Consider the following 17,302-nt stretch of genomic DNA (forward strand, 5'->3'; position numbering starts at 1 on the left):
CTCTTAACTTCACCCTATGCCCTCTCATTCCAGAGCTTCCTTTCAAATGAAAGAGACTCAATTCATCCGATGGCAGACTTGCACGGTTTGTGTCTGTATATAGCCTTTTGGTTGAGGATGGGTGGGGGAGGGCTTCAATGGCTGGGAGGGTGTAGATGGGCTGGAGTGAGGTTTGACGGAGACTTCAGTAGTTGGAACCCAAGAATAGTACTGGGCAGAGCTTTGGATTCTTGCCCAGAAATAGCTAAGAAGAAAAAAAATTTTTTAATTGAATCGGGTTGGGCAGACTGGATGGACCATTCAGGTCTTTATCGGCCGTCATCTACTATGTTACAATTACATTACATTAGGGATTTCTGTTCCACCATTACCTTGCGGTTCAAGGCGGATTACAAATGGATTGTCCAGAGGTTAGAAGTATTTAGGGAGTAGTTTGTACCTTTCTATGAGTTACTAAGGATTACATCTGAGTTGTCAAGCTATTGGAGGTAGATACGTAGTAGTTGCAGGTGATGCTTGGGACATTTCTGATTGTCTTAGTTGGGTTTTAGGTGTTTATGTTACATTACGTAGGTATTTAAACATCTCTATCATATCTCCCCTCTCTCGCCTTTCCTCCAAAGTATACAGATTGATGTATTTAAGTCTGTCCCCATAAGGGTAGACAATATAAGGTACCTTATCAAAATTATTTACTTTGCTAATATGATGAATGATGGACCATTTTTTTTCATTGCATGCCGAAAAAGTTTTTGATAAAGTTGAGGTATTTATGCCCCTGTTTAAGACTTGTGAGACCTCATTTCGAATATTATGTACAATTCTGGAGAACGCACCTTCATAAGGCATATGAGGACAGACTTAAAGATCTCAATCTGTGTACTTTGGAGGAAAGGGGAGATATCATAGTGACATTTAAATACATACATAGTATAAATGCGCCTGAGGCGAGTGATGTCAGAGAAAGCGCCGAAGCCGACACAGGCAGCAAGTTCATGGCTGCTTGTGCCACAGTGAAAAAGGTACGGGGAAGGAGTGGGAAGGGGGCAGAGAGAAGGAGGAAGACCGCCCCCCTCACACCCACCCTTACTAAGCCACTGGAGGTCAGTAAATGGAGGGGATGGGTTGGGGGGAATTAATCTCAGCTGCCCGAGAGCATCGAACCACAGCATTTTAGAGCCCGATGCTCCCAGATGGTAAATAATAATAATAACAACTTTAGTTTTATATACCACAATACAACAAATAGTTCTAGGTGGTTTATAGACAGTGATATGACAGAAGACTTTCAAAATTACATTAGCATGTTGAGGTTCGTCAAATTTATCTGGAAGTGTTTTAGGAATATGTCAAGGCTGAAGTGGGGTCAGAGAAATTTGTCAAAGAGATAAGCAAAAAGCTGGGGTAGTTTTAACGTTGTTATTGGACCCTACGTTTTATCTCACCACTTAGTAATGGGTTAGGGCTGTTTAAATCATGGTAAGGGCCTTTTACTGCGACTTAAAGCCCTAAAGCTGCTTGATGAATTCCCCCCTAATTGTCAATATAGAGACCATACAATAACTGAATAGGAATTTACTGGGAATACTTCCAAAAATTAACATGCAGATTTTGCATTACTGTGGGTTATTTTTTGCATTTAACACGTAAAGCATCCTTTAATAAATGGGCCCTTTAATTTAGCTAAGTTTTATGGTTTATTATACTTGCTAAGCCACCTCTTGAACACTTGTGATATATGATATTTTATTTATGACCGTACATACTTGAATATAAACTGATCCAAATATAAACTGAGGTGACCTTTTCCCCCCAAAAAAGGAGCAAAAAAAAAAAAAAAAAGGTCGACTCGAATATAAACCGAAATTTGGGTGATCCTGGTGAGCAAGTCAACAAAAACTAGCCATCTTGCCATAAGTTTTAACACCATTTTTGTAAACTTTTAAAAATATTTTTATTTAGTGCAAAAAACACACATTTACAATAACAGCAGTTTAGACACTATGGAGCTCATAATAATAAAACAAAATGTCCAAAAACTGGCTTAAGTCGGTACTTGGACGATCAAAAAGACAAGTCGTCCAAGTACCAATAATCAAAACTGGTTTTAAACGTATCTAAAACCAGCTTCGGCCTTTTTACTGCCTCTGTACGCCCAGAGCAAAAAGGGGCGTTTTTGGAGGAGTGGATTGGGCGGGAGGTGGGCAGGATATGGGCCGACCTAGACTTAGTCATCTGGCAGCCATAATCAAAAAAGGTTGCCAGGTTGCCAGATGGAACATACGTTTTGACTTAGATGAAGTCAAAACGGTTCATAGTCAGTGGTGCGTAAGACGCCAGCGCGCTGACAATACAACGCCAACAATTTGGTGCAAGACAGAAGCGCGCAGGGGAAAAAGTAATTTTTAAAGAGCTCCGACGGGAGGTTTGGGGTGGCAACCCCCTCACTTTATTGCTTAGTGTTTGCGCTGCTGTTGGAGGGGAGTTCGGGGAGTTGGAAACCTCCATTATAGCGAAAACAGAACTTTTTCTGATTTTTTTCAGGAAAAGTTCTGTTTTCTCTATAATGTGGAGGGTTTCACCCCCCACATTCCCCGCAACGGCAGCGCGAACACTAACAAATAAAGTGGGGGGGGGTTGCCACCCCAAACCCCCAGTCGGAGCTCTTTAAAAATTATTTTTTCCCCCGCGCGCTTGCGCTGAATTGTCGGCGCGCTGGCGTCTAGCACGCGATTATCCCGTCACCAGTCAAAACAGGTATAAGTTCCGAATCGGCTGCTGAGCTGATTACGGCTGCTGCGATCAGCTCAGCGGCCCAGGCAACCCATCCCCCTGCACCTGTAACCATCGCAGCAGGAGAAATGCCCAATCTTCTTCACCGGCAGGAGGGATGGCCAATCCCTCCTGCCAGACAACACCCCTCCCCTCCCGATCACGCTCTTCACTGGCAGGAGGACTGCCCAACCGGAATCTTAGGTTGGCCCTTGTGCCTAAAGCCTCTTCTACCCTACTTAATATGCCACCATATGTAGGTACATACTATTAGCAGAATGTATTCAGGGCTGCTTTAACCACCTATGGGGCCCTGGGCAAACCTCTGTGGATGACCCCTCCACACCCTCCCCTTTGGAGTAGCACAGCTTCCTTAGATCCCTGTCCCTCTGGGCCCTTGTCTCTCCCCATATTTACCGTCTCGCCTCTCTCTTTCCTTCCTGCTACCCCTGAGCCAGTATGTCTCCCTCTCTCTCCCCTGCCAGCCCCCCCATTCTTCCCCTGTTAATTAATTCAAAGTATGGTTCTGTACCATGGAGAAATGCTGAGGTTCAATGTTTTGTTCATCCACAGAAAGAGATCCTTACTAATCAGAACTACTCTGGAGCACCATCTAAATAGAAATAAGACATGGAAAATAAAAGAGTGGAATACATTCTCCACAGAAAGAGAGATTTTGTTAGGAAGGTCACAAACAGACCTTCATTTGCAAGAGTTGGTTTTCTTTGTATTTTTTATAAATTATTTCCTAGAAAACCTCTTCAAAACCAATTTGTGAACATCACAAAAACACATTCAATGATTCATTCACTGGTCCTTGAATTTTCACTCTCTATCAAGAACTGAAGGATTTACCAAGGCCACATTTCTTTCATTTCATACAAGCAAAGAATCATCTTTTCTGCTATTTGAGCTCTGAATTTCTGAGGTGGGGTTTTTGGGGTTTTTTTTTGGCAAATACTGAATTACTCTAAAATTTCTACACAAAGGTAATTTACCTGACTGCCAATATTTTTTATTGGGATTTATTAACCACCTTTAGGAAGAGATTTATCCAAGGCACCTTTTAACATAAAACTTACAATTTTGCTAATAGCACAACAATAGTGAGTATTGACGTCAATTCTAGTTGTCATATCTCAAAAAAAGATATAGCAGAATTAGAAAAGGTTCAAAGAAGAGCGACCAAGATGATAAAGGGGATGGAACTCCTCTAGTATGAGGAAAGAAAAAAGAGGTTAAGGCTCTTCAATTTGGAAAAGGATATGATTGAGGCCTACAAAATCCTGAGTGGTATAGAATGGGTAAGAGTGAATCGATTTTTCACCCCTTCAAAAAGTATAAAAACCAGGAGACACTCAATGACATTACATGGAAATAATTTTAAAACAAATAGGAAGAAATATATTTTTTACTCAAAGAATAGTTAAGCTCTGGAATTTGTTGTCAGAGGAGGTGGTTATAGCAATTAGAACATAAGAGCTGCCAAACTGGGACAGACCGAAGGTCCATGAAGTTCAGTGGCCATCCCAGGTCCCAAGTACCAGACAGAAACCCAAAAAGCAGCAACATTCCGGAGCTGAGATTGTGATGTCATAATGCCGCATTCCACCAATGCCTAAGAGCCAACCTCAGCAGTGATGTCACAATGGCTCAACTGTCCTAGACTTGGCTTACATAAGAACATAGAAATTGCCGTACTAGGACAGACCGTAGATCCATCAAACCCAGTATCTTGTTTCTAACAGTGACTAACCCAGGTCCCAAGTACGTAGCTAGATCCCAAGTACTAAAACAGGTTTTATGCTGCTTATCCTAGAAATAAGGAGTGGATTTCCACAACTCATTTCCCCAAGCATAGTTAGCTTTAAGAAAGATTTGGACAAGTTCCTGGGAAAAAAGTCCATAGTCTGCTATTGAGACAGACATGGGGGAACCCAATGCTTGCCCTGGATCAGTCTTTCAACCAGAAGGGTATATATTCTTTCAGACTCCCTCCTAACTCTCTTCACAGTGAATGTTTATAATGTTTATAGATCCTCATAAATACCACCTAGCACTCAAACATGTTCATTGTGTCAGACTTTATGTACTACTTCCTCACTGGATCTTCCATGCTTTTATTATTACGTTTATAAATACTTTTTTCCACCTTAGTGTATAAATAGTTTTAAATATTTAGCTTTAAAATTGTGGTCACGCTTACGTCAAATTCATTCTGTTGCAAAATTCTTATGCGCAAAATCTTTAAATATTCTAATACATTCCCTAATTATTTCTAAACTAGATTATTGTAATGCTTTGTTCATGGGCCTATCCCAAAAAGAAATCAGACGCCTTCAAATTATACAGAACGCCTCCATAAAAATAATCCATAAAGCTAATAAATTCGACCATGTCACACCTTTACTTAAAGAATCCCACTGGCTTCCCGTTGCCCATCGTATTTTATATAAAATATGTTTGCTCACTTTCAAATCACTAATGTCTCAAACCCCAGCTTTCATTTTCAGAGTATTAATTCCATATATAACTACAAGAACACTGAGATCTCAGGATCAACATCTATTGGCTATTCCCTCATTGAAAGTTATTAACACTAGACGGCTTACTATTTTTTCAGTGACCGCCCCACAATCTTGGAATAATCTCCCTCTCTATATTAGAGAAGAAAAGAACTTAGCTAAATTCAAGACTAAGCTTAAAAGTTTCCTTTTCAATGACGTTTTTAGTTAATAATGATCTTACATACCTTTTTATCCTTATATCTTCTCATTTGTACTTTACTCCCTTCCCTTTGTTATAATCCTGATATATAGAACTTGATACAGAATGTAACCCTTTAAATATATATTTCCTAGTGTTTCATGATTGTAAGTTTTTGTAATTATGTAATATTATTTGTCTATGTAATAATTATCCCAAGTTTTTATTTATTCATTTATGTTTGTATATCGCCTAGAATGTAGAATAGGCGATTAATCAAATTGCATAATAAACTTGATAAACTTGAAACTTGATTTATATCGCCAACATGTTTCACCCGAAGGGGTTTTATCAAGGCTCATATCTCTTTCTAAAGCTTAACGCTGAATAGTTAGTTCAAAATTTTATACATGGCACTGACCATCAGGCACTACTTCCCTGCTGAATTTTCAGCTCAAAAAACAGCTTTCTAATAGATGCAAGGTGCCAGAACAGGGCAGAAACGGCAATTCTGCATGGACACCCATGTAAGTGTTTTGTGAGATCTGCAAAGGAGGTATGGCCATGGGAGTGGCATTTCCTTACAACGTGATGGGGGATTCTTGCTCATCTTGTGAGCCAGACTTTACACTTGGTTTCAGTCTAGTTTAAATCTGGGTGCTACGTGCTAGTCTATCAAGGACTTTAGAGAACACCGTTCAGCACCATTTTTTTTCAGCATCAAGTTTTGAGTCCCATTTCTAGAATCTCTTCCTATGCATTTTCCTGTACTCTTAAAGACTGATTCTAACTGAAGGCAGCGGTAGGCGTTTTACCGCCATCTAACGGACCTATCTGGATGCATTTTTTTTTTTTTTTAAATCATGGGGCATAGGACGCCTACAATGTAGGCATTGTTTGCGCATGTACAGAAATATCTAGGCACACTTATGGATACCTAAGGCTGGCCTAGGTGTGATTTACGCCAGAAGTGGCATTAGGCGTCCCTTGACGTGCCTAAGCACTTCTCATAAGCGTGAGTCAGATGCTTTCAATTTAGGCCTGTAAAATGCTGGCCTATATTTAAGGCGTCTGTAGAAGAAAATAGACACTATTCTAGACAGGGTGCTTACCTGTGATTGACAAAGAAAAACAAGATGGCGGCCTGTGGTGCTCAATCTTTTTATTCATTCAAGACCCGACAAGTACGTGTTTCAGTTGTATGGCCTGACTCAGGGGTCTAGTCCTGAATCCGAAGCACTTTGTTTGCAATTCTCCTCTTATAGTGAAACAATCTAAAACAAAACAAACGGTTTCCGTTTCGTTTAGTGAGGACAAGACGTTGTTCTCACACACAGCTGATGGATTTAAACGTCATCCTTTTGAACCACCATTCGTTCATTTAGATAGGAGAATTGCAAATAAAGTGCTTCGCACTGAAGATAAGACCCCTGAGGCAGGCCATACGGACGAAACATGTACGTGTCAGGTCTTGAATGACTAAAAAGACTGACCACCACAGGTCGCCTCTTTTGTTTTCCTTTGTTCTACCTTGAGGAGGTAGAATCTCCTGTTTGGGCATATCATACCTGGATTACCACCCGTTTTGCAGGCGCCGTTTTCAGAATCATGCCCTTACAGTCTAATACATGTTTTCTGTCACTTACCCAAAAAGTAACAGTGGAGTATGTAAATGCCCTTCCTTTCTAGTATCTGATAGACTGTGCCTCCTAATTCGGAAGTACTTATAAGTATGCACACTTTAAATGGCAATTTCCAATCAGCAAACCCTATACTGCCTTTAGTAGAACACATCAAAGGAGTCTACAAACTAAAATTTCACAAATACGTATGCTGTAGTAATTTTCTCTTTGGTAGTGCCACACACTTGCGGCAAGTCATCGTCCAATGGCCATCCAGTGTTTCTCTGCTCTGCGCAGAAATATTTATTTGTCCTTCTGTCAACGACTTGCCTTTTATTCTATTGATAAGGCCTTGATATCTGGGAATATCATTCCACTAAACAATGATAATAACAAGTCTAAAGAAAGATCTTAGTTCCCTTGGATCTTTTGTTTTAAACCAACTGTAATTGCTGAAACCTCCTTTGAATCAAGCAGTATCCCTTGATCCGAAATGACATGTCCTAGGCACTTGACAGTTGTCTGGAAAAATTTGCATTTAGATAGAGAAAGTTTCAATCCATACTCAAAAAGACGTGTCAAAACTTTCAGTGGCTGATTTTCATGCTGTTCCAGGGCCTCGGAGAAGATGAGATCAAGGAAGGCTATTACCTTCTTCAAATTAATACATGCCATCACCCTGCAGACCACGTACCATCTCTCTCAAGCAGAGCTTGAATACAGACAGAACTAAATGCCACTTAACAAAATACCAAAAATAAGAGAAAGGGGGGAAAAAAGGGATATACTCATACATAGCAGAACTACCTATATCTGTATGTGTTCCAACTTCCTTATGTTCTCTAAAAATCCCTCCCATATCAGACAAGATGGACCAAAAAGGTCTTTTTAAAAATACATTACTACTGTACCTTTGCAATAAAATTGAAGGTAATATGCCCCAAAAGTTCAAACTATTTCTGCTTCAAAATTACATATTCTTTAGTTTTACCTATATCTATCTATCTAGAAATGTCATTAAAAAAGAAAAGAAAAAGCATTTGCTATAGCAATAAAAAAAGAAATAAATCAGGATATTCAGAGCCACTATCCAGATACTGGCTGGCACTGAATATTGAGATTTTCTACATTTCTCAGATCTCCTCAATTCGCTCATCCCTTTGAATCCTTTATAACTAGACTACTGCAATTCTTTTTTTTTTTTTTCTTTCCAGCACTTCTAACTTCCTAACTCTGCCAAATACAGCTCATACAGAATATGGCTATTAGGCTTCTCTGTACCATGCTTCCCACCCCTATTTTCCTGATTGAACACTGGCTTCCTGTCATCTTTAGGATATTCTTTATGACTTTAGTTTTAATTCATAAGATTCAAGCTTTAGGTCTCCCCTTATTTATTTCTAGTCTCCTAATTTTTTACATCTTCCTCATAGCAACATCTGTTAGTCAAACCATATTTTCATCATAAGACAATCCTCTAGTGCATTAGCACCAAATTTTTGGAACAGTGTCTCATTCTACTTAGGTTTAGAACATAGAAACATAGAACATAGAAAGATGACGGCAGATAAGGGCCATAGCCCATCAAGTCTGCCCACACTATTTACCCACCCTCTTAAGTCTACTGACCCCCTAAAGAATAATTGTAATTATACTGTCACTCTACTGACCCGCTCATTCAGTCCTAGTGACCCTATCCCTTGGCATGACCTCGTAGGGATCCCACATAGGTATCCCATTTGTTCTTGAAGTCTGAGATGCTGCGTGCCTCGACCACCTGCACTGGAAGCTCGTTCCAATGCTCAATCACTCTCTCCGTGAAGAAGTATTTCCTGGTGTCTCCCTGCTCCCTGCTCTATCTAGATTTAAATCCTTACTTAAAGCTTTAAATCGTGATTATAACCACTTTGTCTTCTTGAGCTAGAGACCAGGAGCAAAACCCTGAATCCTTATTTGACTTACCATTCTTTCCTTCACATCAAATACCCAATGTTTGCTGTACTTCTCATCTTGTTCATTCCTAATGGTAGATCCTGTATTACCTGAATTTGTTATTCTCCAATTTTACCCTCATTTTAACCATTGCCAACAACATTTATTATTTATCTTTTTTGACAGTATATGAAATAAATTTGAACTTGAATGTAACAAAGGATAACATGCAAAGAAAGGCCTGAGTTGGGGTAAACCTGCAATCAGTACCAGTTCCACCCTTAAAGGGTAACTAGAAGAGAAAATATAAGTTTAAACCGAATTGGTTCATGAGAGAGTGACTCACCGAGGCTACATTCACATAGTCATCATCTGATAGTGTCTCCAGCATTTCAGAAACAGATGTTCTTATCAGCTTCAGGGTCAGTCCACTGACGCTTCCACTCCTGAAGGGGAAACAAGAAAGCAGTGAAAACACCAGCTTTGCCCGCTTCTCTTCCAGCTTCTTGGAGATCACAATGGCAGGATCGTCTACAACATATTGAGAAGACAAACCATTTCTGAGGAAGCAGATGTCAGCGTTAAAAATGTTTGAAATGCTTTCATGCCCAAGCAAGCTACTGATAAAGACTGTATGAAGCTACCTCAAGCTCACTATAAGAACATACGAATTGCCTTACTGGGTCAGACCAATGGTCCATCAAGCCCAGTAGCCGGTTCTCACGATGGCCAATACAGGTCACTAGTACCCATGGTCTGCATACAATTTTTAGTGCCCTGTCTTTGGAATTCATGGAATGCAATATCAAACATTGATTTTCAGGCAGAACAAAAGTTATACACAAATGTTAAGGGTAAATAATCATTGGTTTATTATTTCTTATTAATCTACTATGAGAGGAGTGGAAAGAAATGAAATATGTCCAATGTGGGTAATATTTAGCAGTGATAATCATTTATACACCATTATAGTCAGTCCTTTTCTCCACACTGGTCTGCTTTACATGTTTGCCGAGTTTCATTTCTTGTTGTTTGCAAGTGGCAAAATATTGCCACTAAATGAACAGTTTTGCTTCTTCACTTTTGCTCCACCAGATGGAGCAGATAAGAGGAATTTTCACCCTGAAAACAGACATATATTATCCTGTGTCTATTAAAAGTGCATTTGCTATCTAAGTTCATTTGAAAATGAACCCTGGAATTTTTCCTCTCCTTAGTAGCTGTTATTTTTCCAATGTCAATGAATGAATTGCAGACTGGATTTTCTAAAGCATGTTATGCAAATTTTGCATTCACAACACGTTTATTGCAGGTCTTATATCAGGTACTGGGACCTACCTACTAATGACATGTATGGCGTGTGCTACACTTCACATTTTTCAGATAAAACTCAGCCATAAACACATTTACTAAAAACTATTCAGAAAATAGTTCTAGAAATTTAATTTGTTGTAACAATATCCATAAATTAGTGGAATGGTTCTATTCCTAGAAAGTTGCCATCAACCTATATAGAAAAATGACAAATGGGCAAAATGTGCCACAATTCACAACTTCACATTTAAGCCTTAATTTTTCTTGATTTTTATTACAAAAGCTAAGATTTAAGAAGCCATCTTATAACTGGCTGAATGCCACAAAGATACAAACATACTTCCACTGAGTAAATGTCACTGAATTTTGTATATTTGCTCTGAATATTACCCCAAGGGACAGCTAACATGCAGGTCAATACTGCACAGAATGGAAGGCTGACCCATAGAGATAGTAATGTGAGCCTATTGCTAGCACCATCAATTTCATTTTGCTCCTGATGACATGGCTGCATTACCATCTCCTTATATGGAAAGTTTGTACTTAGTGGTAGTACCACATGACTACCACCAGGGGTCATTGGTGCCATTATGCACCCAGATGTGCAGGAGCAGAGAGGAGAACTTTCCTGCTTTGTGCCCCTAGACCACCAGTGATTACTAATGAATTAATACTGGAGGTTCTCTGGGAGGTCTGATTAGTGTAAGAGGAAGGGGCTTTGTAAAGGACAGCTAAGGCTTGATTTCAGGTAGGAGGGACTTTTTGAAGGGGATCAGACTACAGAAGTACACTGCAATGGCAGTATTTTTTTAAAAAAAATTTATTAGCCCTACTAGCGGCCTCTTTTAGCATGCTGTGATAGTGAGTGCCATGCAGCAAATGTACCAAAGCCCATTCAATCCCTAAGGGCTTTGGTGCATTTACCGTGCTGGCCCACACTATTTGGCTTGATAAAAGAGGCCCTATGTGTAATGCAGTCCCCGTGTGGTAATACAAGGCAAATGTTAGTCAAGCCTGCTAGTGCAACCTACCACACCTAATGCATATACCCCTTGTAGGCTGCTTCCAGCCGTGAGCTGAAATAAGAACATAAGAACATAAGAAGTTGCCTCCACTGGGTCAGACCAGAGGTCCATCCCGCCCAGTGGTCCGCTCCCGCGGTGGCCCACCAGGTCCTTTGACCTGTGAAGTGATTTGACCATTTTTATATCCTACCTCTGCTTCTATCTGTACCCCTCAATCCCTTTATCCTTTAGGAACCTAAAGGATAACCCTGAATATTCAATGAAGGGGCATGAACAGCTCCCAGCTTTGAATATCTGGGTATGTGCACTGGCCCAGAAATTAACTGGACACCGGACAAAATTCAGAATTGTGCCTGGTTAACTCGGTGCATAACATTTGACAGCCCTAACTTTTGTGCTTGCTTAGATGGTTAGCAGACAGAGTTCTTACCTCATCAAATTTTAGACTTGTGATTCAAAGCACCATCATCCTATCTTTTGACTATTGTAATGGTCTTCTAACGGGATTACCCAGAAATCTATCAAAGCTCTGCAAGTTACACAAAATGCAGTTGCGAGAAAAATAACTGGTGGCTCTTGCTATACTCATATGAGTCTATCACCTGTTTTAAAGAAACTGCATTGGCTCCAAATTGCAAAGAATTACATCTAATATCTTGCTCTTGATTTTCAAAGTGCTTAATAACCTCGTGTCTCCTATGATCGTGACTAATTGCATTTATCAACTACGTGGAGCATTAATGTCAGCCATGCGGACTCAATTAGAAATACCCTTTTTTTTGAAACATTAAAATAGAGGAATACAGAAAATCAATCTTCAAAGTGATGAAACCTAAACTATGGAAGGATTTGCCTTTGAACAAGTTAGTTAACTAGATTATAGAAGCTTTTAAAAGGAGCTAAAACCAATTTTGTTTGAGCAAGGAATAGGATTTAGGAGCTTTTTGAAACAAAGTAGGATTGGTAGTTGCTGTTACTATATATGAAGATATGAACAAAGAGCTGACTTGAAGATAGTTACCTTCAGTGAGAAATGACAATATTTAGGTAGGAGCTGCCTGATTTAATTGTGACATTGTTTTGATATGTTTATGTTTATTAAAAATTTCTATACTGTTTGTAATGACTAGGCTGTCAATTCAAAGTGGTTTATAGAACAACATGCAAAATTAGGTAGTTACAGTCAATACAATATATGACCATAGATCATAGATCAGATACAATATCTTAGATCATACTACTACTACTATTAATTATTTCTACAATGCTACCAGACATATGCAGCACTGTATAGAGTCACAAAGAAGACTGTAAGCTCCTTTGAGCAGGGACTATCTTAACAGGCAAGACAAACAGGATGGGGATACAGTTAGGGGGCATGGATAATCTTCTGGCTAGGGTGGTGGGTGGTGGGCAGTGGGTAGTAGGGTTGTGGGTTGAAGGCTGTATCAAAAAGGTGGGTTTTCAGTCTGCTTTTAAACAAGGAAAGGGGCTCAGCGAACAAACTCAGGTCATTTATTCCAGGCATAAGGGGCAGCTAGATGAAAGGAACGAAGTCTGGAATTGGCAGTGGAGGAGAAGGGTACAGCTAAGAGCAACTTATCTGAGGAACAGAGTTCTCTGGGAGGTGTATAAGGAGAGAGAAGTGAGGAGAGATATTGAGGGGCAGAAGAATGAACACACTTACGGTATAGGTCAGCAATAGGACTGTATGCGAAGGCAGTGAAGTCATTTAAGGAGAGGGGTGACATGAGTATAGCGAGGTTGGTAGAAGATGAGTCGTACAGAAGAGTTTTGTACAGACTGATGGGGGGAGAGGTGGCACTGCGGGAGACCAGTTAGAAGTAGATTGCAGTAATCTAAGCGTGAGGTTACAAGAGTGTGGACAAAGATCTGGGTCATGTGCTCAGAGAGGAAAGGGTGAATTTTGGAGATGTAGAGTTAGAAGTGGTAGGCCTTAGCAGTTTGTTGGATGTGCTTAGGTCGTAATCGAAGATGAAGGAGGAAAGGGAAGCAGCTCGGTCTTGGACAGGTTTAGTTACAGGGATAATATGAAACACTCATAGGACTGGTACAAATATCAATAATGCATCAAAGAGCCAGCCCATCAGTTCCTCAAATCCTCTGTGTTCATCCCACGCCTTTTTGAATTCTGTCACCGTTTTGGTCTCTACCATCTCCTTCAGGAGGACATTCCAAGCATCAGCCACCCTCTCCATGACAAAGACTTTTCTGACATTACTCCACAACCTTAATTCAGGCCCTCTAGTTTTACCAATTTCCCTTCTCTGGAAATTTCTATAGTAATACCTTTCAGGCATCATAACTCCACTGTCCCTCCTCTCTAGAGCATACGTATTCAGCTCTTCCAGTCTCTTCTCGTATGTCATTTGGCGTAAGCCCCATACCATTTTCATCTTCCTCTGGACTACTTCAAGTCTTTTTACTTCCTTAGCCAAACGGAACAGAATACTCCAAGAGAGGCATCACCAATGAAATATACGGGGCATCAACACCTCCTTTCTTCTCCGGTTACGATTAGCATCCAGTCTAGCTGCAGTCACTGCCATGTCACACTATTTCATTGTGTTCCTAACAATTTAAGATTGTCTTTCATAAAAGTGCACACTTATACATTTGCAAAACACATGTCCGATATAAACACTTACACATCTACAAGGATAAGCATGTCTTTCGGAGACGCTGCTCCCTGGATGTACCTGTAAAAAAGACACACTTAAATTTTAATATAATATGAGCTATAAAATCTATCAGGAGTACCGTGCACAGTATGAACAGATTTTACCACTGTGAGTAGTAAAAGAGAAATAAGACACAGATTCACAACATAGCCCAAAGTACAGTGCAGAAGCAGGTTAAATTTCATTGTCTCTGGCACACTGTTTTCCCTTTGCCACAGGCACAGAATAAGAAATCATTTTTATAGGCTTTTACTAGGAGAGAATTTCGTACTTCAGTTAGAAATTCATCTGCTGATATTCAGAGTGCTTGAAACAGTTGCATGGCTCTGCTTCTCCCAGTAATTGATATTCAATGGTGTTTAACCAGAGTGTTGCCAAATATTAGCACAGACCAACGCAACAGAACCGCTTAGTGCTGGAGCGGTCAGAGGCTGGAGTCAGGCTCAGAAGTAATCCAGGCACCATAACCATCTGTCCCGAGGAGCAGCACAGAGCATTCAGCACACCGGCCTGCGCTATAAATCACTTTTGTGGTTTTGAAAAAGGGGGGGGGAGGGGTGTCAAATTTATAGTTTGCAAAACTAAAGGCTATTATTAAACTGACTTATAATACGAAGGTCAATTGAAAATTTTCCAGCCTAATCAAAAAAACAACTCTTTTTTTTTTGGGGGGGGGATGAAATTGATTTTCATCCTAATTTCCCTTTAAAGTTTCAAACCTTTCTTGCCTTCAGTATAATGTGAAACATCTAAACTGGAAAAATAGCTACTTACAGCATCTATGACCACTCCTAAGAAAATTTCATCCAAGACAGCTATTTTTTCAGGTTCAGAAACAGAAAGAGATTATACTGGGCCAAATCCAGTGAGTACAGTGGATGGGGAATTAATTTGAACCACAATTCATGCAATTTTGCCATTTTGATTGTTGATGTGTGAGTCAATGCATTGTCCTGGTGGAAGAGAGAACATAAGAATAGCCTCACTGGGTCAAACCAATGGTCCATCAAGCCCAGTAGCCCGTCTCACGGTGGCCAATCCAGGTCACTAGTACCTGGCCAAAACCCAAAGAGTAGCAAGATTCCATACAGAATCCCAAAGAATAGCAAGATTCCGGAATCCCAGACAGTAACAAGATTCTAGAATCCCAAAGAGTAGCAACATTCCATGCTACCAATCCAGGGCAAGGAGTGGCTTCCCCCATGTCTTTCTCAATAATAGACTATGGACTTTTCCTCTAGGAACTTGTCCAAACCAGCTACGCTATCCTCTCTTACCACATCCTCTGGCAACGCATTCCAGAGCATAAGAAAAAAAAAATTCCTCCTATTGGTTTTAAAAGCATTTCCCTATAATTTCATCGAGTGGCCCCTAGTTTTTGTAATTTTTGACAGAGTGAAAAATCAATCCACTTGTACCCGTTCTACTCCACTCAGGATTTTGTAGACTTCAATCATATCTCCCCTCAGCCGTCTCTTTTCCAAGCTGAAGAGCCCTAACCATTTTAGTCTTTCCTCGTACGAGAGGAGTTCCATGTCCTTTACCATCTTGGTCACTCTTCTTTGAACCTTTTCTAGCGCCACTACTGTATATCTTTCATGAGATAAAGAGACCAGAATTGAATGCAATACTCCAGATGAGGTCGCACCATGGAGATGGAGCAATACAGGGGCATTATATTTATTCTTAGTCTTGTTAACCATCTCTTTTTAAATAATTCCTAGCATCCTGTTTGCTTTTTTGGCTGCCGCCATGTATTGGGCAGAAGGTGTCATTGTATTGTCTACAATGATACCCAGATCCTTTTCATGGGCGCTAATCCCCAAAGTGGACCCTAGCATCCGGTAACTGTGATTCAGGTTATTCTTCCCAATGTGCATCACTTTACATTTGTCCACATTAAATTTCATCTGCCATTCGGACACCCAGTCTTCCAATTTCCTAAGGTCCGCCTACAATTTTTCACAATACGCATGCGTTTTAACAACTTTGAACAGTTTAGTGTCATCTACAACTTTAATCACCTCACTCGTCATTCCAATTTCAGATCATTTATAAATAAGTTAAATAGCACCAGTACTAGTACAGACCCCTGCGGCACTCCACTGTTTACTCTACTCCATTGAAAAAAATGACCATTTAACCATTTTCTATCCGATAACCAATTCCTAATCCACAACTGAACTTTGCCACCTTTCCCATGACACTTTAATTTTCTCAGGAGTCTCTCGTTTGGAATTTTATCAAAAGCTTTCTGAAAATCTAGATACACTATATCAGTGGTCTCAAACTCACGGCCTGGGGGCCACAACTATTTTGAGGCCCTCAGTATGTTTATCATAATCACAAAAATAAAATAAAACAGTTTCTTGATCATGTGTCTCTAGCTATAAATGGCAATATTATTATTAAAACTTAGACAAAAGGAAAGATTTATAAACTATAAAGAGTTTAACCTCATGCAAAATTGTCATTTCTTTAATAAGACGTTAACTATTTTTTCTGCGGCCCTTCAAGTACCTACAAATCCAACATGTGGCCCTGCAAAGGGTTTGAGTTTGAGACCACTGCACTATATCAACTGGCTTACCTTTATCCACATGTTTATTCACACCTTCAAAGAAGTCATGCAAATATGTGAGGTAAGATCCCCCTAGGCTGAACTCATGCTTTCTTCTTGGCCAAATATTTCATCTTGATTTCAGCACTTAAGATGTTGTAATAAGCCAGCATAGTATTCCCTTTTTCAGATAATTTTGTTGACTATCCCGTGGAAATCCCAAAGGGCGGTCACCATCACTTTCCCAGCCAATAGAGTCATTTTCACTTTCTTCAGAATTGTTCATTGTTTGGATTATTGTTTTGTCTCAGGAGTATGAGATGATTCCAAGTCTCATCTACAGTCACAAAACACCACAAAAAGTCATTCTCATTGTGCTTAAAACACTCAAGACACATTTTTGAAATGTCCAATCAAACTCATTTTTGGTCAACGGTTAGCAAAAGCGGTAACCATCACACACTCAACTTCCTCATGCCTAAATATTCAAGTAGGATGGTATGTACACATTCTGATGAAATGCCAGCAGTCTCTGTTATCTCATTTAGGGTTAATTAGTAATCTTCCATCATGATTTGGTGAACTTCATCAACCATTTTATTGGTTGTTGCTGTTTTTAGACATCCAGAGCATGCTTCATCAACGATGCTTACCCACCCACATTTAAAC

General features: G+C 39.9%; 1 protein-coding gene across 3 annotated transcripts in view; it reads right to left on the reverse strand.

Moving 5' to 3' along the window:
* Positions 1–17,302, reverse strand: part of CACNA2D1 (calcium voltage-gated channel auxiliary subunit alpha2delta 1) — a 520,381-nt gene that overhangs the window by 178,092 nt on the left and 324,987 nt on the right. For all 3 annotated transcript variants that reach the window (XM_033958928.1, XM_033958927.1, XM_033958929.1), the window contains exons 9-10: positions 14,041–14,091; positions 9,379–9,478 (exon numbers count right to left, since the gene is read on the reverse strand). In XM_033958928.1, coding sequence (XP_033814819.1) covers positions 9,379–9,478; positions 14,041–14,091 — 151 coding nt within the window. The remainder of the gene's footprint in view (positions 1–9,378; positions 9,479–14,040; positions 14,092–17,302) is intronic.

This window comes from Geotrypetes seraphini, chromosome 9 (genome assembly GCF_902459505.1).
Source record: "Geotrypetes seraphini chromosome 9, aGeoSer1.1, whole genome shotgun sequence".
In the NCBI taxonomy this organism is placed as follows: Eukaryota; Metazoa; Chordata; class Amphibia; order Gymnophiona; family Dermophiidae; genus Geotrypetes; species Geotrypetes seraphini.